Source organism: Melanotaenia boesemani, chromosome 17 (genome assembly GCF_017639745.1).
Source record: "Melanotaenia boesemani isolate fMelBoe1 chromosome 17, fMelBoe1.pri, whole genome shotgun sequence".
Taxonomy (NCBI): domain Eukaryota; kingdom Metazoa; phylum Chordata; class Actinopteri; order Atheriniformes; family Melanotaeniidae; genus Melanotaenia; species Melanotaenia boesemani.
Genome location: NC_055698.1, coordinates 16,845,908 through 16,868,566, shown reverse-complemented (window position 1 = coordinate 16,868,566; position 22,659 = coordinate 16,845,908). Strand labels below are relative to the sequence as shown.

The 22,659-nt window shown below is 38.4% G+C and overlaps 2 protein-coding genes across 3 annotated transcripts; both read left to right on the top strand.

Annotated features, from left to right (window-relative positions):
* The first annotated feature begins 325 nt into the window (after positions 1-325).
* mapk15 (mitogen-activated protein kinase 15) lies at positions 326-11,106 on the top strand. Of its 2 annotated transcripts, XM_042012172.1 has the most exons (15): positions 326-516; positions 645-793; positions 2,099-2,197; positions 2,581-2,610; positions 3,355-3,445; positions 6,018-6,148; positions 6,419-6,582; positions 7,372-7,511; positions 7,593-7,650; positions 8,166-8,303; positions 8,555-8,660; positions 8,769-9,090; positions 9,351-9,481; positions 9,609-9,761; positions 9,921-11,106. In XM_042012172.1, exons 2-15 carry the CDS (start codon positions 704-706, stop codon positions 10,113-10,115), a joined length of 1,848 nt encoding a protein of 615 aa, XP_041868106.1. In that variant the 5' UTR covers positions 326-516; positions 645-703; the 3' UTR covers positions 10,116-11,106. The 2 variants fall into 2 exon arrangements, with proteins under 2 accessions (XP_041868106.1, XP_041868107.1); XM_042012173.1 differs by lacking the exons at positions 326-516; positions 645-793 and adding an exon at positions 874-1,315.
* Positions 11,107-12,214: 1,108 nt separating this feature from the next.
* Positions 12,215-22,548, top strand: grinaa (glutamate receptor, ionotropic, N-methyl D-aspartate-associated protein 1a (glutamate binding)). The gene is made up of 7 exons (XM_042012436.1): positions 12,215-12,338; positions 18,473-18,792; positions 19,432-19,550; positions 19,720-19,920; positions 20,146-20,274; positions 20,369-20,512; positions 20,761-22,548. Exons 2-7 carry the CDS (start codon positions 18,504-18,506, stop codon positions 20,908-20,910), a joined length of 1,032 nt encoding a protein of 343 aa, XP_041868370.1. The 5' UTR covers positions 12,215-12,338; positions 18,473-18,503; the 3' UTR covers positions 20,911-22,548.
* The last annotated feature ends 111 nt before the right edge of the window (positions 22,549-22,659 follow it).

Here is a 22,659-nt window from a genome sequence, read left to right as displayed (position 1 = left end):
GTTCAAAAGCCTGAGGATAATACAGATTTCTGACAGCAAAACTCACCCTGAGTCATCATTGTTATCCATGGTTAAATTTGAGCTTACCAAAATTGCAGATGTGGGACATGTTTTTAAATTTGCTTTTTACATCTAATCTGTCCCCCATTCCTATCGTTTCTTTTTGTGCTATTGTAGCACAATATATCTGTATCTCGGCTTCGTGGTACCTTCTGCATCATCTACAGCTTCATCTCCATGTCAACAGGCAGGGTGACAGCGTATAGCCAGATAAGTTGCGGTTCCTTTAAGAACTGGGAAGGAGTATATTTGTTACCATGACGACAAATAACGACAAAACTCTACGGTTCTTCTGTCTGCAGCAGAGGTTCAGGAGAGCGCAAAGTCACAGAGTAGTGACAGTTCATCTTGACAACTAAAACCAGATACTTATACAGAAGAGAGTAGTTTCCAGTCATTAACTGCAGCTAAAAGTCAACCGACGATCAGACGTCCGATCAGAGTGAGGGTTGCCAGGTAATCACACAGACATACTCGATTGTTTTATAGAATTGATGGGCATTACTTGAATACTCCATGTTTGACCGGACACCCTCACTTAAGACCTTTTATCATCTGTTTTGGGCAATGCGGATTTATTTCAGGAATTATCAACGTGTAGTGATGGTTTCTGCATGAACAGAAGAACGAACTGAATTGTAAAATGAGCAAAAAATATGAATCAGCAAACGTCTCAGAGGTGGAGGACCACATATCTCTCAAGTATGAAATCAAGAAGAGACTTGGCAAAGGGGTGAGTGATTTATGTTTTTTTTTTTGTTTGTTTTTTGTTTTGTTTTGTTTTGTTTTGTTTTGTTTTTCTTCCCCCGTCCCAGTTTATTTGATTTAATGGAAATTGAAGGCAACTTGACCCAGATTGCACATTTGAAAACAAAACTCCTCACTGCAAAACCACACACGAATCAGTTACAGGAGTTTTTAAAATATATTAAACAGACACTCAATTTCTTGCGTTACCTTCAATGTACATGCATTTTAATCCAAGTTCTTTTTGCACTTACACATTTAGAAAATTCTTGTTATTTTCCAGACTTAAAATCCTCAGTGAATACCAGTGTTGTAAGCAAAGGGGTTTATTTACTTTGGCAGGACAAACTCTCTCTTTGCAAATCAGCTGATGTGTGAGGACACATGTTCCCTTTATAGTCCAGCCCCTAATTTGTTTTTCTCTCCACTGGTAGCTTGAGGTTGCCACAGGACAATAATCACCTGGTTTCTTTCCATAGTCTGCAGCTCTCTTTCAGATAACCAGATGGTAAATGCCACATGTACCTGCCATTTTAAGGCTGCTAGACTTACCTCAGTGTGGCTGTGACTCATGTTACGTACCTGTTCAACCTGTTTACTGATGACGTGTCGTGTAGTAGCTGTACATTATGCTGTGAGGAGTCAAACAGTAGTGAGTTAAATTTATAAAGTCATAAAGCGGAGGGTAAGGGTAAATGAGGGTAAATTATTATCTATTGTTCTTGAGCCTAAGTCTGACAAAAAGACTCTCCATTGCTATGTGAATCTGATCCACTGGCCTCACTACAATAACAGCGTATTCTGATGCCTGTTATGCTTGACTTCACCTCCTACCTCAACACACTGCCTTTATTTTCATCATAGTCAGGACTGTGACTACTGCTGAAAACTTAAGTTATAACATAGTGTTAAAGAGTGCAATGCATTTCCCACTTTTTGAAAAGCAGATAAATATATTTTGCAGGACTCAGTGTATGGAAGGATTAGTGACTCAATTTTAGATGCTTGTTTTAATAGAAAACAACTGAATAACATTTTATGAAAAAGAAAGTCTAAGCTTCCTTTAGATGGATGGACCAAATTCTTGATTCAGACACAGTGTTTTTCTAATCAGTCTAATCTATTTTTTAAATTATTTATTACTATTTTTTTTTTTTTTTTTTACCTGTTCCACATCTTTTGTATATATCAATTTACTAAGAATTTTATTGGTACAGAAGATGATGTTTTAAGCCTACTTTTACAGGTATAAGGAGCAACTTGATGAAGTGTCATTTTGTTTCTGCCTCAGGCCTACGGCATTGTATGGAAAGCAGTTGACCGACAAACGGGGGAAACTGTAGCAGTGAAAAAGATATTTGATGCTTTCAGAAACAGGACTGATGCCCAGGTGTGTATATTGTGTATGTGCAGTGCTGTCACTGAAGTTAAAATTATTTAGTTGACAAACAATATACTGTAAAAATATTTGAGGAATGTGAAAATAAAGAAAACAACTAATATTTTTCTATTCTTTTCTGTGGAATAATTATCATGTAATCCTGTCATCAATCACCCATTTTAGGGTGCTGACTAAGATTAGGCAATAATGATTTACAGTAACCACTCTCTATATTTTTTTTCTTCTCCTTCAGTACGAAGATGGTTAATTATTTATTATAAGAGGAAACTTGTGTGTACCTAGTTTATGGCTGCATGTTTCTTGTAAAAGTCATTCCCTGACAGTCAGGGCCTGACTGTAATATTGATTTATTTTGTTGTTTCTTTTTACAGCGAACATTCAGAGAAATCATGTTCCTTCAGGTAACACATAGACACAGATAACCTCACTCTTGTTCACACTACTTAGCCCTTTACTCTTATTTTAGTATTTGAATAGCTGCTTTTGGAAATGTAGTTTCACTGAACCAGTAAAGTCTTTGCTTTTTATTTATTTTCCCCTCTACTACCCTACTCTGTCTGATTAATGCGCCTCAATTTTTCCCTGACTGTTTTTCATGTTTCTGCTGTGCTGGCAGAGATGATAAAGATTTAAACCAGAGCCACATCTGCTCAGTAATTAGATGGTACTGTCCTAAAAATACTTCCAAAACCATGCATTATATTCAGTGTGACAAAAAAGCTTGGAGTTGCATACATTGTATGCATTTATACTGACACTTATAAACTGGTTATTCTTGACCATTATTCAGTGTTTAGATATTTACTGACCACAAAAGTAATGTGGATTTTGCATGTATACAGCACTTATTGCTGCATTTTTGTGTGAGATCTCCCTCATTTACTTTTTATCTGCTGACCTACATGTGCCCCTGATCTGTTCCACTGCCCCCTAATCAGCTGTTTTCATCCTCCAGTAAAGCTCTGATGCTTTGGTCATACAGTTTCTAGTCACAATTATGTAACCTCTTTAGCAACATTTCCATGATATTTGCACAACCTGTTCATTTTACCTGACAGTGATTAGAGGTCAAACAGTAGCTGGTGTTTTTTTTCTCTCTGGATTTATCTAGTTTCTGTCTCTAAAACTCTCTATTCCCTATACAGGAGTTTGGAGATCACCCCAACATTGTCAAACTTCTAAACGTCATCCGAGCCCAAAATGATAAAGACATTTACCTCATCTTTGAATATATGGGTGAGTACTGTAATGCTCAACATGCTGCTGAAATTGTTTGAACAAATCAAACTTGCAACACGTCAACAAAGGAAAGGTTCGGAGAATTAAGTGGTTTAACTTGGCACTAAAAGGGTGCTTGTGCAAATGTGTGTGGAAGGGCCTGCCATTCCTTTGGCCGGCAGCACTGTTGTACTGCTGAGTCTGCAGACTGTCCTCTCCATTTGTGCAGTCTAATCCTTGACTGTACCGCAGCATCACTGAGGACTCCACAACTTCTCTCAGACATTTCATTTGCCTTTAACTATGCTGCTGGGTTGAAATCACTGTGTTTAATGTAGAATGTGTTTTAGTAGTCTCATAGGCCCTATTAAAGGACCATCACACTGTGGAAATATACTGCACTTAAAACAATCAGGATTCCAGACCTTTTTTTTATATGAAAGAACTGGACTACATGCACTCTGGAACAAATATAGACTTATCAGCAAAAAGTTCAAAACCAGACTTTGGTGGTATTAGGTTGTATCAGCACCACTGGCCAAGCTCATTTACACTTGTGTGATGGCAGCATATATACAGGGAAATTCATTGAGATTTCAGAGTATCATATATGCATGATACTGTCATCAAGACAGCTTCTCTGGTTGGGGTGATTTACTTTGTTAATCTCTGAGGGAAATTTACAGTTCCAGCAGCTTGAAAGGTGGAAACATAAGGGTGTCTAAGTTTTGATAAAATGCAACACTTATAATAAAATATAAAATTACAATATAGAATAACAATGTGAAATATTGCATTTCCTGTTTTAAGGTGCAGTTTGTGCAAAATGACAGTGTGTGACATACAGTGTGTGCAACAGTTGGTTTGTACACACAGGTTTGTACACACTTGAGTCCAACATGTAGATGTGTGTGTGTGCGTGTGTGTGTGTGTGTGTGTGTGTGTGTGTGTGTGTGTGTGTGTGTGTGTGTGTGTGTGTGATAAAGTGTGTGTGTCCAAGGTGTGTGGTGTGAGTGTGAAGTGAGTCCAAAGCTCTGTTTTGTGTTATCGCTCTCCCCGAGAGCGTTGAAGAGCCGTATGGTGTGGGGGAGGAACGATCTCCTCAGTCTGTCCCATGGTCTGTCCCTGGAGCAGGACGGTGACAACAGTCTGTCCCTGAAGCTGCTCCTCTGCCTGGAGATGGCATTGTGTAGTGGATGATTTGGATTGTCAATGATGGACAGGAGCCTGTTCAGCGTCCGTCACTCGGCCACAGATGTCAGGCTGTCCAGCTCTGTGCCAATGACAGAGCCTGCCTTCCTCACCAGTTTGTCCAGGCGTTTGGCGTCCTTCTTCTTTAGGTTACCCCCACCCAGCACACTACTGCATACAGGAGGGCACTCACTACCACGGACTGGTAGATCTGTAGTAGCTTCTTGTAGATGCTGAAGGACGCCAGCCTTCTGAGGAAGTAAATACTGCTCTTTCCTTTCCTGCAAAAAGCATCTGTGTTGGCATTCCAGTCCAGTTTATCATCCAGCTGCACTCCAGGTATTTGTAGATGTGTGCCACCTCCACATAGTCCCCTTGGTAATAAATAGTTCTGGGTGGGTCTCCTGAAGTCCACCCATCCCCTGTCCCAACACCCTGGTCTTGGGGGTGTTGAGGAGCAGGTGATTGGTGTCACACTACGTGATAAAGTCCTGGATACTCATCCTCCCGTCCACTTCAGATATGATCCACAATGGTCATATCGTCCACGAATTAATGTACATGGCAGAGCTCCAAGTTGTGCTGAAAGTCGGACTGGTGAACAGCGCCAGAGAGAGCACAATTCCCTGCAGTGTTCCTGTGCTGCTGACCACAGTGTCAGACCTGCAGTCCGCCAGCCTCACATACTGAGGTCTGCCTGTCAGGTAGTCTGTAATCCATGCCACCAGGTGTGATTCTACTCCCATCACTGTCAGTTTGTCCCTGAGGAGCAGTGGTTGGATGGGGTTAAAGGCGCTGGAGAAGTCCAAAAATGTAATCCTCACAGCACCATTGCCTCTGTCCAGGTAAAAGAGAGAAATCGGTGGCATCCTCCACTCCCACCTTCTCCTGGTAAGCAAACTGAAGAGGGTCAAGAGCGTGGTGGATCTGTGGCCTCAGGTGATGGAGCAGCAACCGTTCCATGGTCTTCATTGTGCGACATCAGGGCGACCAACCTGAAGTAATTCAGCTCCCCAGGATGTGGTTTCTTAGGGACTGGATGATGCAGGATGCCTTGCACAGCAGGGGGACCCTTCCCTGTCCCAAGCTCAGGTTAAATATGCGCTGAAGGGGATGTCTCAGCTCCCACGCGCAGGCCTTCAGTATTCATGGTGATACTACATCCAGACCTGCAGCTTTGCTGGGGCACAGCCTCTTTAGCTCTTTTCAATTTAAATGATGTTCTTAAGTACAAATCAATATTTGTAGCTCTATATTTGGTTTAAAGTATTGCTATAGGTGAACAGTTTTTCACCTTTTTTTTAACCACAGCTGTTTTTGTTTTGTTTTGTTTTTTTCAATCTCACTCGTGATGAATAAAATGTGTTTCATTTCATTTTTGTCTTCTGCTTTGTCTCAGATACAGACTTGCATGCTGTGATAAAGAAAGGCTCCCTGTTGAAGGATATCCATAAGCGTTATGTAATGTACCAGCTCTTCAAAGCCATTAAATACCTTCACTCAGGAAATGTTATTCACAGAGACCAAAAGGTGAGGAGCATTTGAAATACCATACTCATAGCCATACAAAGCTTTTGACAATCTCATTTCAGTGTTTGCTTTACAGAAGCACAAAACTTCTGCTTTACTTCTACAGAATGGAGTTTGTTTTTAATAGTATCTCAGTAAACCTTTTTTACCTTCTCACTGATTATTTAATTCCTGTTTTCATATCTTGGCCATGCTCAGGGAACCTCAGTGAAAATAAAACTCTTTGCTTTTTTTGTGAAAAATGCTCTCTTGTCTGTTTTCCCTCCACAGCCATCCAATGTGCTCCTGGACACTGACTGTGTTGTCAAGCTGTGTGACTTCGGCCTGGCCAGATCACTCAACCAGATCCAAGAGGACAGCGGGAATCCCGCATTGACAGAATATGTGGCCACACGTTGGTATCGGGCCCCTGAGATCCTGCTGGGATCCACAAGGTATCAGCTGTGATGAGCATCTGCTGTTTGTAGATTACCTATATCTGTATGTAAAATCACCTGTATTTGTAATAGGCTGAAAAAGAGGCCTCCTCCACACAGTTTTGGTTGTACAACTGTAAAAAATGTTTTGTTTTTTTTGTTTGTTTGTTTTTTTCCCCATCATGTTTTTTTTTCTGTTCTGGTGTTTAATGACTGATAAAAATGAAAATCATGTCAGGACGGCTGCAAATCCAGCTTAGGATAAAATTGCCAAGATTACATTTCAGAGACTTTTGGAAAACATGAAACACATACTCACATTTCCAAGATTCACATCTCCTCAGTAATTACTGCCTATGTTCTTTCATTGTTAATGACCTTTCTGAACCATAATCTTAACCCAGTCTTTCCCCAACCTCAATCAAAACCTTACTTTACTGTATTTAAACCAAATCTTAACTTTATCCCTAATCCAAATCAATCCGTTAAAGCACATATTTACCATAAAATATCTGACTTTATGCAAAGAAGGTGTGTCATGTTGGATACACATTGTATACTCTAGCTCCTCCACAGATTGATTTACTGTACCTGCCTTTTGAATTTTTTTTGGATTGATAGCCACCATAGATCTTCCTGCACACTTGGGAGAGGGAGAGATACTGAGCTGCAAGCTGTAATCTCACTAAACTAAATCCTACATACTTGTTCTATAATAGGAATTAATTTTGATTTCAAAATTTATGATACTTCTGAGTGTAATACCTGGTAAAAAAAAAATAATTAAAGAGCTCATCTTTTCAAAAGGTACACTAAAGGTGTTGATATGTGGAGCCTTGGCTGCATCCTGGGAGAAATGCTGCTGGGAAAAGCCTTGTTTCCTGGAACATCCACCATCAACCAAATAGAAAAGATCATGAGTGCCATACCTCACCCCACTCCAGAAGGTAATGAAAAATGCCAAGTGTACATTTTTTTATGCCTAACACCTTTTTGATAGTATTGAATAAAAATGTAAACATTTTCAGATATTCTCGCCATAAAGTCTGAATATGGATCTTCTGTCATTCAGAGAATGCTGCTGAAGTAAGGCAATATTTTTTTGTTTTTTGTATCTTATGTTGTATAATGTTTCTTTTTTGTATATTAATGTGATAATAACTGTTAGTCTTGTCACCAATATTAAAAGCAGGACTGTATTTGCATGTGAATACAAAAAGTGCACAGTTGATGTTTGGCTTCTTTTTCACCTTGTTGTTGGAATAGAGCCAGTATGACGCTAACAAATTTCTTCCCCTCCACTGGGGAGACTATTACTAGAGTGTGCAAGAGAAGGTGAGCTTGATTAAATGCTCAGGGAGCTAGAGCAATGATTGCTGCAGCAATGCAATGAAGCAGCAGTGGAAAAGAAAAACTAAACTAAGCAATGGCCAGGCCACCTGCCATATGACAGATGCAAACAGGGTCATATCCAGATGAGCAGTGCACTTTAAAGTTTGCATTTGTCATTTTCAGCAAAAAGCACCTGAGTACTGATTATGCCTGCTGCTTAGTGATAACAGCTTCATTTGGGAGTTTCATTTTTTTTCTTCCTTTGCCAGACCACAGGTGCCTCTGGAGGATCTTCTCCAACCATCTGTGTCTGCTGATGCTCTTGACCTTCTAAGGGGTTTGTTAGTTTTCAATCCAGAGAAGCGACTGACTGCAGATCAAGCTCTTCAGCACCCATATGTAGCCAGGTACTGAAGCGTTCAGAATATTTTGTAAATTAGAAGCAGTGTTATGTTTTTTCTTATAATGAAGGTTTTGCACAGATCTTTTTTAACTAGTTTCTCATTTTCTTGTGAGTGAAACATTTTTATAGTTTCCTCTTTATACTTATTCATTTATACTGTAGATTAGAGCGGTGAATATTTGTAACATTATGCCATTTTCATGTTACCCTGAAATGTTATTTATATGGCTACAACTGCGTTTTTTTCTCCTGGAGGTTCTATAATCCCGCCAAAGAGCCAGCTCTCAACTATGATGTAGTGCTGCCAGTCGATGATGATGTACAATTATCTGTAGTTCAATATCGCAACAAGCTGTATGAGGTACAGGAAGCAACTCTAAATGATTTTCACTTAAATATTTATAACAATAAAAATGGATATGTCAAAAGAAATTAAACCTATTGCATGTTCCCTGTTCTTCACACACAGATGATACTAGAAAGGAGAACTAATCAAGGGATTATGAAACTGCCAAAGGATGGAGAGTGTCCCAGTAGCAGGGAAAAACCCAGCATGAAGTGTGATAAAGGAGATAAGGGCCCAGTGGTGGCAAACAACCACAGAGACTGCACCATTGATGGGAAGCCACAGCGTGAGCTGACCGACAAGTCAAACCATGTGCCTTTACATCCAGTTGTCACCAAACCAGGAGCCGTAAATGTACCCACATCATCTGCTGAGGAGAAGACGAGCCCTTTAGCTGACCTTGGTTTAGGAAAACCCACATATAACCCTATAACACATGTCCCAAGTATGAGAATTTATCTGTAAACTGTTTATTCTGTATTTGTGATTTACCACAGAAAAAAGTTGATTTACTGACTCAATAAGTCTGTAACGAAGGCTATTACCTTTTTCTGTTTGGTAAAAAAGAGGATTGATGTGAAAAAAATGGTTTTATTCCGTAGAATAAGGTATAAAAATGTATTGTTATTAGATCAAAAACCTGCTAAGTACTGAATATATCTAAACTTTGTCTCAGGCTTAAAACAAACTCTTCTCTTCATTCAGATGGTATCATCCGGGCTCCAGCTGGTTCTCCTCATTCCTGCTATTCTAATGCAGCCAACAGGAAACTAGTGGGACAGACCAGTAGTGGAACTGCAGGTACACCACCAGCAGAGGGCACCAGCGCTAATGTGGTAAGCAGCACACCTTTGTTAATTCACCATTAAATAATACTTTATTTTTTATGCCTACTTGTATTTGATAGCTCTTTTTGTGATTCACTGTGAGCCTTGTTCTTACTTTTCACTCTTTCTCCACCAGTCCATGGACCAGATTCTGCAGCGTGGTCGCTCAGCACCTTTGGCACATAACCGTTCCTTCTCCATGACCCTAAGCCAAACACAGAACAACCCTCTAGTCCGCAAGGAGGAGATGTCTTTGTGTGCAGGACTGCATGTAACATCAGCTCGGCTGGTCAGTCCACTATGTCTTGAGGCAGGGAAATTATAATGTTAAATGCTGGATGCAAATAATTTCATATTTGTAGCTATTTGAATATTTTAAGATTTAGATTAAATCAAAATAGCAGTAAAACTTAGGTTAACTTTCAACTTCCATTTTCTTTTCTTGTAGAACCAGCGCTCCAACTCTCAGGTTCGTGAGGCTCGACCACCTCCCCGGTTCAGCAAGAAAGTTTTTCAGAATCACTGTAACGTGGCTGCTGCTGGTGACCCGCGAGCCAAACTTGGCAGCTACTCCCAGGCGTACGGTACTATCAACAAGACGGGACTGGACAATCTGCTTCGAAGCCGCCCTTACAACCAGTAGCTGCTGTTAAATTAGTGGTAACATGGTGTGGGTGTCACATGTGTTCACACACACAACAAAGTTTGCTTTGCTTGCCTTATGACAGGATGTTAGATGCCTGGCAAACAGACTTTGTAAAGAGAAATTGCTAGATCAAACAACTCTTGTGTGTTTTTTAGGTTCTACCCATGGAGACATGTTTTTATATTCACTTTCTGTATGGTAAATGCATATTTTTAAAATATATTACATTTACCAAATTGCAACTCAGAAACATGTGAATATGAGTAGTTTTATTTTTTTATTTTATTTTTTGTGGAGGTTTAAGGCAACCATATTTCTCACAAGGCTATAATACTAGTCATGATCAATACTAGCAGTTTTATGGAGTCCTAAATCCCCAGACGCACTGTGCTCATGTTTTCAATGGGTTACCTTCCCTGGATTTGTTTGTAGTATTTGGATTAATGAGAGTTTGCAGAAAACACATCAGTGTAAGACATTATTAGTTACATGTAAAAATATGATCTTGTCTGCTTCCAGCAAGGTTTTTTTTATAGATTGTAAATATTCATAAAAACATTTTGAAACCACACAAATATGGGTTATTGGGATCCCCAAAGAAACTCTTTGTTTTAGCTGCCATTATACGTTTTAATCAGCCATCAGTCAGATTTAAAATCCAAATACTTTATTAATCCCCAGAGGGGAAAAAGAGGTCATATGTTGATTTATAAAGTAAATGGTTTACGTGGTTTAACGGTTAGATATCACATTAAGAATATCAATCCAAGTGAGTTTCAGATCCACATATAATTCATGAAGATATGCAAGTAAATGTTTTAATTAATTGATTATATGCAATGAGTGATCTTTTTCATGTGGGTGAAACAACTATAAGTCTACACGCTCTTCTATGTAAATAAAGGAAAAGGTTACACCTTTTTACAATGTGTGACATCAAATGGCTGTAATGTTTCATAATAAACTAAAGTACAAATATAAAAAGTAATCATCTGTGTATTAGTACTAAATGCACTGGTAATACTATTCTTTTGTCTGGATAAAGAAAAGCCATTTTCAACTGTTTTTGCTGGTTAACAGATTGGTGGAGAAATAGACTCTAATGGTTCCCAGCCCAAAGGTCTGACCCCCTCCCTGGGATCACCAGCTAAATCTGAAGTCATGGAGTGAAAACTGTTGTTTGACAGTTTCTCACTTTAATTTACCTGTTTCAAAATTATGTGCAATTTTACAGAAAGAATAGTACTGGATTAGAATTAGAAAACATTTTTTCTTAAATGTAGTTTGTTGGATGTATTAACTAAGGTTATGCAGATAAATTGAATTAAAGTTACTAGACATATTGTAACATCCCTTTAATTCTGTGCAGATCCTTTAAAAGACAACATATGAACTTTACTATGAACTTTCACATTTAAATAATTTTATCTGGTCATCCTTTATCTCATCCCCTGAGAGTTTTATGACTGTTTTCTCTGCCTCAAAAAAAAAAAAAAAAAAAAAAAAAAGTCGCGTGCTTCCTGTGGTATGGACATGTTTGTTTTGTTTTGGTTTTTTCTTTGTTTGTTTTGTTTTTTGTTTTTTGTTAATGGTGCTGAAAATCTTGCTGAATTAAAATAGTGTTTTGACTGTATTAAAATGACTGTACATTGTTGACATTTTTCTAGATTAAATTAACTTATTTTAAAAGATTATCAACCAATCCTAATACATTTTTGTTGCTATAATAAAAAGTCCAGATGTTCTGTTGACACCCCCCTCTTCACTGTAAAGTAGGATTTAAAAAGGTTGCGTAAACAATGCTTTACTGAAATGTCCTAGAATCCAAAAAGAAAATGATTGTCAGGTCTCAGGAGGATAAGCCGTCACTGATAAATCATCTGACTCATGTTACGTATCTTGTAGCAGTACTCTTCTTAATCTAGATCTTTCTGTGGCAGCGCTTTGTACAGCAGTTCTGCTGCTCTGCGTGTTCATGTAATGGCCCCAAGTAATTGTTATGGAAAACACTTCGTCACGATGACAGTACCTGAATAAAATTGTATAATTTTCTATGTAATGACTGGAGATTCCGAGAGTCCCAAAAAACACGTGACCACGTCGTGTGTGTTGTGTCGTCAGCGGCCCTCGCCCCAGATCACTTGCTCAGTGAGAGGATAGGATCCAGGAGGGGGAGAAGTAGTTCATGTCGGCGCCTGCTCCGAAATAAATAAGTTTAAGGTAAGATTGTTACTGTTTGCTCAGATTATGCTTCACGTTTGTCGATGCGTTTTAAATTTTAATGACTGTTTTTCCAGTAAATGTTGCTAGTAGCGCGACAAGCAACCAGCGCTTCTGTGGGAAAACGTTGGCATTCAGTCTGTTAGCAACCGTCGTGTTACGTCCACAGATTAAAGAATAGTAGGCCTGCATTCATAAACCTTTATTATTAGCAGAGCTGTGAATATTTGGAAATACAGTGGCACAGGATGGCTTTTGGCTGTAAAGACAGCTGGCATCACAACAAACATGGGGGGGGCAGGGGGGCGCGGCGTGTTGCCACCACCCCCCCAAAAAAATGGGGGAAAAAAAAACTTAATGGGAATTGGATTCACCATGGCGAGCTTTGCTGTGACCCACTCTCTGACAGTTTGTTTAGAGGAATTGCTCTCTGCTCTGCAGTCTTAGTTATGAATACATCTCTACAGGCAGCAGCAGTGGCGCATTAATGTGCGCTGTCGAGGCCTACGTAAAGATGCGTCCTTTGCAGGTGCAGCATTGCTGCTGTGTCTCTTTCTCTTTTGGTTTTAGTCGCTGACAGCCTCCAAATTCGGCTATGCCACATTTTTCTCTAGCCAAGTGGGCTGTTTTATTGTAATCTCCGTTGTATTTCAAGTCCCTTTACCTTAAATGAAATTATCAATTGTGCTTTTGATGTCTTAAAGAGTCATATACGAACATCAGTTACTTTAGTGTTATAAATGTTAGAGGTTTAATTATTTGATTATAAGCTCAATAAATACTTTTATTAAAGGGGTGAGTGACTTGTAGTTTGATCACAATTTTAAAGCATGATATTGGTACATATAGTGACTTAATTTATTCATGACTGCTTTTTTTTTAAACTTCTCTAAAATTCAGAATTGTGTTGATTGTTTTGTGTTTTCATTTATAATTAAATATATTTAAGATGTTCATAAGAAATCATGTACTATGGGGAAGAAACTATGACTGACTTTTTATTTATTTTTTATTTTAATAATTTTCATTTATTTACCTTTTTCTGACATGTTAAGTCTGCCACATTAATTATATCTACCTTGAGCTATGTCCTATATATTAATTAACATTTCAGTACACCCAGAGATGCTGAACTTGTACTATGAATTTAATTGTCTCCAGAAGTGGAATTGATGTAGTGTTAAGTTAAGTTTGTCTTTAAGGCCCACTCACAGCTAATGTTTGAATCCAATGCTAGTTTTTTTCCCTTATCTTCCCCTATCAGAAATCTTGGTTGATACCTGTGGTGTGTTGATATGATTGTGTGTTTCCTGAAATGGGAAACATGGAACAAACTTTAAGGGTCTGTTTTTTCTCTGAGCATTCACAAATCATCATTTACTTGGCCATGAGTTAGAATCACCTTGATAAGATCAGAAAAGTTTCTCCTAACATTAGAGCATTAATCTTGTTTTAACAAAATTACTAGCAAGATATAAATTTCTTTTAAACTTTGTTCTTTTAAGGTTATGATTTATCAACTTCATTGATCCCTACACTTGAAATGTACTAAATGCCATTTCCAAATGCCAAAATCTATGCCTCACTATTTGGCTTTTTGCTCTTTTTAACCATCCAATAGATCACTGGTAGCAGTTTGTTTTAGTATCTTGTGAAAACAGACAGTGTTGATGACTTGTTATTAAGTCTGGCTGCCTTATGATAAGTGAAGCTAAAGGAATATTTTGATATCAACATCCATGGTTTATTATCCCAAAATAACCTAATGCCATGTGGGGCAAATAAGTGTCTTCTACCACAATGTAACTGTAAACTATATAGTGTGGGACCACTCAGTTTATATTGAAATAAAGTTCCTTTATATGCTTTTGTTAACCAGGTCAATTTGAGAGCTAATTCTCATTTGCAACAGCAAGAATTTCACCTGGGATGTATTGGAAAAGTTTTGTTTGGTAAGATAACCCAATATATCTGCCTCTCCAAATTCACCGCTTGTTAATGGCATCTGCTTACGTCTATATTATAGCTTTAGTTCTGCTATAATTTTGTACTATTACCCATTGAAAGAAAAAAATACACAATAAGCTTCTTCCAAGTTTTAACAAAATTCTATTTCTGTCTTTCATGACCTACAAAATCACATTATCTTAATGAGAAAACAAAGCTGGCCTGCATGATTTTACAGTTAGAGAAAACATTCAGTATAATAGGCAAAGACAAGAAAGTTTTAAGTGGACCATGAAGTTGTTTTGGTTAAATACCTCCAGCGTGGCACTGTAGATTTTTGGTGTTACAGTGTTAAACTTCCTAAAATGCAGCCATCTGATGCAACGCCGTCTGTCTGCAGGTTTGATACGGACAGAGCTGTTGCTGACAAAGCGTGTTGCGATGACAGTATCTTTCTCTCCTGTCTGCTGCATTGACTGTCTGATAAAGTCGAGGCACAACCGTAGAGGGACCTCCCTGCCAGGTGGTCCAACTGGCTGTTTGTTATTGGGACAACAAATTTGATCATAGTACACCAAGTGTTTTTAGGAGTTTCTGTCAACTTTAGTCTGCTCTCAACATGCGTGAGAAAAAGCATGTGTTTTTTATTTTTTATTTCCCTACAGGAGTAGCTCAGTTATCATGTGATCATGAATCAGCTTTTTAATTTTTTAATTTTATTTTTTTTAATCTGCCCCACAAGTTGTTTATGTGGTGTGTAGCTTTTATAAAGAAGTGGTCAAAACTTTGTATTTTGTGTGTACTATGTTTTACCAGCATCAACATCATTCTGTGTTCTAAAGAGAACCTTTACTGTATGTTGGTGAATCCTTCGGTACATATATATTTATTTATATTTATATTCTCTGTATAGTTTTCAGAGATAAGCGCTTTGGATCAGAGTTTTGTATGTAGAGACTCAGTTAGTGCTACTGAGACTTTGGGGACTCTGGACTTCAGTGTTCCTGTGATCCCCTGTGCTTCCCATCCATCTTTTTATGTGATCAGCTAAATTAACTGCCCTGTCATCTTGGAACATGGCTCTGCCAAATAAATTGGGATGAGCATAGCTTTCTGGTTGTACATGAGCCTCTGTGATTACGTTGCACAGAAACCTGTCTATATTTGCAACATGCTGACCTCTATATTGGCCCCACTGCCTTTTGTGGCATCTCCTGTTTTGTTTTTGCATTTCCTGGGGTCGCTCAGGCATGCACGCAGAATGTTGTGCATGGGTTTGCTCACCTAATTGTGTTAACTAGGCTCTCCGACTAGCCGACTGAATCCCTCCCTTTAACCTAATTCCACTAGCGATAGCTATCGGCAGAGGTCAGGGATAGTGGTAATGTTTTTATCCCCAGCATTGAGGCGTTTCCCCTAAGAGGATTTCAAATCTCTCACGTAATACTTATGAAGCTGTATGAATCTTGTCTTAAACTTACTCTTTAAAAAAAAGCACGTCATCTGAGACATGGAAGTGAAACTAATGTGGTTTTGTTGAGTTGAAGTGGGTGACAGATGGAGAGGGCACAACCTTTTAATACCCTTAGCTGAACTATTATTGTGTGACTTGTCTATATTTAATATCATACTTAAATTTTCTTCTCTCTCTTTTTTTTTTACTCCTGTTTTTATAACTGTAGGTGCTTTCATAATAATGGCTGTTTTGATAAATGAGTCAGGGTGACACGTGGAAAAATGGCCTGTTGTCAAAACATTAGAAGGTAACGATGTCTGAACTAATGTAGCTGCTTTGTGCACATTTATGATAGTCTCCCATTCTCTGCACATTGTGCTGTTTGTACTTTGGATTATGCAAAGCAATCTATCATACACAGATAAAAACTCATGAACAGAACAGCACATATGATTTCAGCTCTAAAAAACACGGACATCAAGTAACTTCTGTGAAGCTTTTTTTTTTTCTTCAAAATTCTTGGCTGCTTATGCAAATGCAGATTTTTATTTTTTTATTTTTTTGTTTAAAAAAAGGCTAATTATTCATTTACAGCAAATGATTAGACATTATTTCTTGTAGTCCCTAAAGTTCTCAATATGTAATAGTGAAGCAGTGAAATAGTGGGTAAAACTTTCCCAGACACAGTTTTTTTTTTGTTTTAACATTTTTACTTGACTTTCTTGTTTTTGCCAGAAATTTGATTTTGTTTGACAAAAGAAGCTGTTTACACTTTCTCGCACTTAAAGATTGATATGTTGTGTATCAAAACATTAATGGAAGGAAGGGGAATAGGGCACTAGCACGGGCGAATAGAAATCATTTTGAGACGCAGTTTATTTTATGTTACATTTGTATTTCATGTGTGACTTTTTTATGAGTTCTAATCAACAACACCTGAGCTGCAAATTTGTGTACTTTATGTGGACATTGGACTGAGAACAGATCACGTGTTTTCACTGTACATCACATTATTACTTAAGGACTCTTGGGCTGTACATGTGCATTTTCTCTTTTGTGAGGCACAAGGAAGGGAAAAAAGGAAAACCCTGGGTGTTATACAGCTATTTGGATCTGCTCCATACAGAGAAAGCAACCTACTTTATGTCAACCAGTACTGGTTACAGATAAACAGCTAACTAATGAATGGATTCTCCAAGGAAATATACAGTAATATGAATATTTCTGCCTCACACAACCAGCAAGGGATTTGGCTCCTCAGATAATGAGCGTAATCTGTTATGATCTTAATAGGGAATGTCAGCACAAAGAGCTACCAGCATGTTAGTCTGCAGCGTCTCACTGCACTGTCCCGGTGATGCACAGACAGGAATCATCAGGACACACACTAAAGTCCAAATGTGTTTGCCAGAGTAAAATGGAGCAGAGTTGCATAATGCTCACTGTTAATTCAGTAAGCCTGAAAGGGAGGGAAAAAAGCACCAACAGTAAACATGTTTGTTTTGGTGCTCAGATCTGCTCCTGTGTGAATATAGAGGATGTGTTTACATCTGTTTAGACTGTATACACAGCTTTATTTATATGTATGTAGGATAAATAGCACAGGCCTGTGTATCGCAGTAAAGCCACTTTCCAGGCCTTCTTTTGAAGTCAGCGGTTGGCTCAGTGGCTTTTGGCTTTCCTCCTTTTCAGAAGTTTTCCATTGGGGACTCCAGGCCTTTTATAAAAAACTACCCATCATGTTTGGAAGCACTTATACAGATTTGGCTTCTCTTGCAGATATGTGCTTGTTGATGTGTCGTTCATAAAATTTAATGAAATGCAAATTGGGACAGAAAACCTGTTTACATGGGCTCAGTGGAGTGGAGACGGGGATAATATAATACTGGATATTAGACCAAATTCAGCTGACATTAAAGATTTTGGTTTTCATTGGGAAATATTTACCTTATGTAAATTTACCTTATGTTACCTTTATGTTAACCCATACATCGGTTTTTGATGTTTTCTTTGAAAACCCCTTAGGTGATGGCATCAGGCCTCAAACGTAAAAGTATGCAAGCATCGCACCTGTTCTGAAAGCAGAGTATAGGCGTATGTTGCAGCTGATCTAAATGGATTCATTCACATCCATTTTTAGTATACCAGCTATTCTGTGAACAGTGTGTGTTTTCCCCATATCTCACTTTCACCACCCATCCCTCCCACACTTTACGTGCCATGTTAATGACACCAGTACTATCAATAAGTGAGACTGACGGTGTCATGTAGCTAGTAATTGCTGCAGTGTAAAGGAAGAGCAACTGAATGTTTCACCAGACGAAATAAAGTATTTCAACAAATATTTCATATTTGTAACTGGTGTCCATTTTTTAAAGATTAATTAAAAATCATGAAGAAATGGATGAAGTATTTATTTTAGCAAAATCCTAATATAAAAAGACAGCTTTATATGATCATGTAGATGTATATTTATGAAACAGAAAGAAAATCATTGTGCTCTGCTTAGTCTCTGTCCTTTGGTCCTGCTGCATTGTTTGATTGCCTGTCACAGTTTTAATCAGGCAGATGCAGTGCTTGTGCTTTTGCCAGGTTGGCCTTGATGATGTACTGTAATTATTTTGTGCCTGCTTCTTTCTGGAAAGGTTAAGATGGAAGGCTCACAATGAAGTTGTACAAATATGTTTGGTTAAGGAGAGAAATTATTAGTCAATTCTGCTTCTTTTAATAGATTGTTGCAGCAGTGAGCATTCTTCCACACCATGTCCCAGGACAAAAGTGGATACCCCATTATGGGTGAAAACAACGTCTACGGACCCCCACAGCCAGGTTTTGGCATGCCCCCTCCCAACTACAGCCAAGGCCCTGGGGGACAGTACCCACCTGCATGTGCTTATGGACAGCCAGGTTTTGCCCAGGCAGGCCAAGGTTTCGCACCTGGTCCCTACCCTCAGATGCCATACCCTCAGATGCCCTATCCACAAGGACCCTACCCTCAGGGACCTTATCAGCAAGGACCTGGACAGCCAGGCTTTCCTTGTGACCCTATGGGTGAGTGATTTAAATGCAATACCTGAAACATTAATAAATGGCTTCTTTTCTGTCTTGCTTATTTTGGCTTTATTATAATAAAGTTCTACAGAGATAAAACATTTATGAGCTTCAGTTGTAGCACACAACAATAAATCTATAGAAAAAAATATTTCAGAATACACAATCGTGAATGATAACAGAATTTTTACAATTGACAATTTTAGCAACATTTTTAGAAAACCCAGTATTTCACAAAGCAATGTTTTTATAAATTTATTTAATTTAATGCAGTTTTTGAAATGTCTTTTTTCTACTTACAGAAATGGAGGGGGTGGGTCATTCAGAGTTGTCATTTACTGATTTTTGCATGACAGGCTTCCATGTTCTTTTCTCTTTTAAGGAATTACTACACTGTGAATCATTTTTTTCAGCCCTGTGAACAGTAAAGCTCATTCCTTGGCCCATTTTAGGGAAATGGGCAATTAATAGTGATCAATACTGCAACCAGTGTACTGAAAATCACATAAATGTTCCCTGTTTGTCTTTCCAGCTGCTTTGTTAAAGCCTTAACCCTCTAAGGCCAAAGGGAGTGCCGATGTCAGAAACACCTTTAAGACCATCGGTTCTAAAGAGTCTCATCCTGTAACTGTTTTTCAGGAGCACCTGCTGGGAGCCCTGGTTACCATGGTGATGGGCCTCCATCTTACTACGACAATGAAGAATTTACCAACTCTGGCTTTGAGGACAAGAGCATCCGACAAGCCTTTATCAGAAAAGTAGGTTCATTTGTGTTAAGTAGATGAAATAGTTCAGACAGATGATAAAAGGAGAGCTAGATATGTTAGGGTTAGGGTTATATGTGCTGTTACTCATCGTAATGCAATACTACCAAAACATGATTCTCTCAGTCTTTATATATCCTGCAATCTTTTTCATTTCCATCAGGTCTTCATGGTTCTCACGGTGCAGCTGATGATCACTTTCTCCTTCGTTGCCGTCTTCACCTTTGTCGATGATGCCAAGGTCTTTGTGCGTCGTAATCCCTGGACATACTACGTGTCCTATGCAGTCTTTTTTGTGTCTCTGATTGTCCTCAGCTGCTGCGGAGACTTCCGCCGCAAGCACCCCTGGAATTTGGTTGCTCTGGTAAGAGCATGCTTAAATCTTTGATTCATGACCCATATATAATGTGTTCACTATTTAGCGGCTCAGAAAAAAAGCAGCATTCCTAATAAACTCTAAATATTTTTTAGACAGGATGCATTCACTCTCAGAAATCTAAAACAGCTTTTTAGCAGACAGGATGAAGTGTGAAGCTGGACGTTGCTAGTTCTTTAGTTGAATCTGAAACTTTTTTCTCTTGTCTTGTAGTCCATCCTGACCTTGAGCCTCTCCTACATGGTGGGCATGATCGCCAGCTTCTATGACACAGAAACTGTCATCATAGCTGTGGGCATCACTGCAGTTGTCTGCTTCACTGTGGTCCTCTTCTCTCTGCAGGTAAGCATGCAAAAACAGCTGTTTCTTTTTTTAAATGTCTACTTACGCAATTAATCACTCTGAATTAATTTTTTTTTCTTTTTCTTTATCACAGAGCAAGTATGACTTCACTTCCTGTCGGGGAGTGCTCTTTGTGTGCCTGATTGTGCTAGTGCTCTTCTCCTTTCTCTGCATCTTCATTCGCCATAAGATCCTGCACATCGTCTATGCCTCCCTGGGTGCCCTGCTCTTCACCTGCGTGAGTGTTTTATGCCTATATAACATATTTCTGTTAAATGTTTCTTGCTTATTTTATTGGAGTAAAATGATTAACGAAATTACTTGACTGAGATTAGATATTTCTCTCAAATACCTAACGTGTAAGCCTGTTTTTCTTATTGATTACCCTGTTAAATAGAATGCAATTGTTTGTGTTTTTATATTAATCATCTTAGATTCTAAGTGTATAAAGCCTTTTAAATCAATCATTACACCTCTGCTCTGCAGTTTTTGGCTGTTGACACCCAACTTCTGTTGGGCAACAAGAAGCTGGCTCTAAGTCCAGAGGAGTACATCTTTGCTGCCCTCAACCTCTACACTGACATCATCAACATTTTCCTCTACATCCTGGCTATTGTGGCTCGCTCCCGTGAATAAGGCTGCCCCTTCAGGAGAACAACAGGGAGATAGAGAATGGCTCCATTTGTTGTAAAGTGTAAACCCTTTCTCTATGCCTCATTTAGCTTTCCCCCCCTTGTCCCCTTTCCTGTCTCTCACTCAAAGCTCAGCGTTTTTAAAGCACGTGGTTATGATGTGGATGAAATGCAGCATGTCATAAAATGCTGCTGAGAGGGAGCACTATTTATTTTCTCCAATCCAAATTTTTCCCTTGATGATAGATGAAAATAAACTGTCCTCAGTTTTGACTGCTCTACTTGCTCTAACTGTCCTCTGCTTCTACTAACACAGATGGTTGTGTCTACATCGCCCACTCAACAACTTCCATCTTGGCTCAGCACATACAAAATAAATCAACTTGTTCTGTGGGAGCTGGGCACTCAGTGTTGTCATGTTACAGAGATTAAACAAAAAAATAGTTGGGAAAATTACACTCACTATTGATGCAAAACCAGCTTTGCCTGAATTTAGTATTAGAAACACCCTCTTCCTTCAGATTTGTTTTTTTTTTTCTTGAAACTTGTCTCTCCTTCCAGCCTGCTGGTGTTAACTAACTGCATGGCTAAATCAGAAACACTGAACATGTGGTATGATTCTCTAGGTCTACCTGAGGGAAACCTCTCGCTTGTCACAGCTGTACATAGTTGAGTGTATTACTGTATATGATGCCAGTATCCCCCCCCCTCCTTTTCTACCTCTGAAGGTATGCTGGAGCGATTACGTATGATTGTGCTGCTTTTTGGGGAAAATGTGCTCTGATAAATTAAAAGGTTTTCATGGCATAAGAATGAATAGTACCATTGGATGTTTATGACATGAACATAAAAAATATTTATAAACAGTAAATTCTTACAGAAGTTCTTTCGAAAAGGTTAAATATTTTGCTCTTAAGTTAATTCTGTATTTGCAGATAATTCTTTTAACTTTTGTTGTTAGTTTTTTTTTGTTTTGTTGTTTTTTTTCGTCACGACGCCCCTTGTGTGTGGTCATTAATGTGAAATTAAATTTTTTCTATTTATTTTGTCTGGTTTCAGTTACTATTGCTGGCCACGTTCAGAAGCGGATCCCTCTAAAATTTTGAAATAAACAGAATGAACATAAGATGTATCTGTTTAAACTTGATGTAGATAACAGGGCTGCTTTGAATGGAGTAGAACAAGAACATATTAAAATGTGTGTAAGTCTATTGCCAATTCATAAAACACTTCAGCAGTCTGACACAAGTCAAAAAGAATCATAATGTACTAATAGCCAAAATACTTACATATGCAAACACAAAAGTTGAAGGATGTATTTAACAGGAATGTGTTTAGACTCCAATTTTATTTATTTACATCCCTTGCATGACCTCATTTGCATGTGCTGATGATGTGCACAGTACAGCTGTTCTTGTTTTAAATAGACACTGTTGTTTGGCAGCCCTGTTAGATCTTTTTTATATTGTGTTTGTACCCAACTAACATGTAAGTGTACATAGAACACTGTAGTGGTTTGATGTGTATAAAGTTTGGCCATTGTAGGTTTGTTTGCATTGTATATTTGCATCAGGTTACAGTTTAATTGAATTCCTTTACACAGCTGTTTGCTTTTCATTAAAACTAATGTAAAAGTGCTGAACTTTGGGTATTAATTGAGATTTCAACAGGTCAACTGGAGAGAAAATGTTCTTCACCCTGAGAAGGTTTCTGATAAAAACAAAACAGATTCCTGGTCAGAATCTCAGACCAT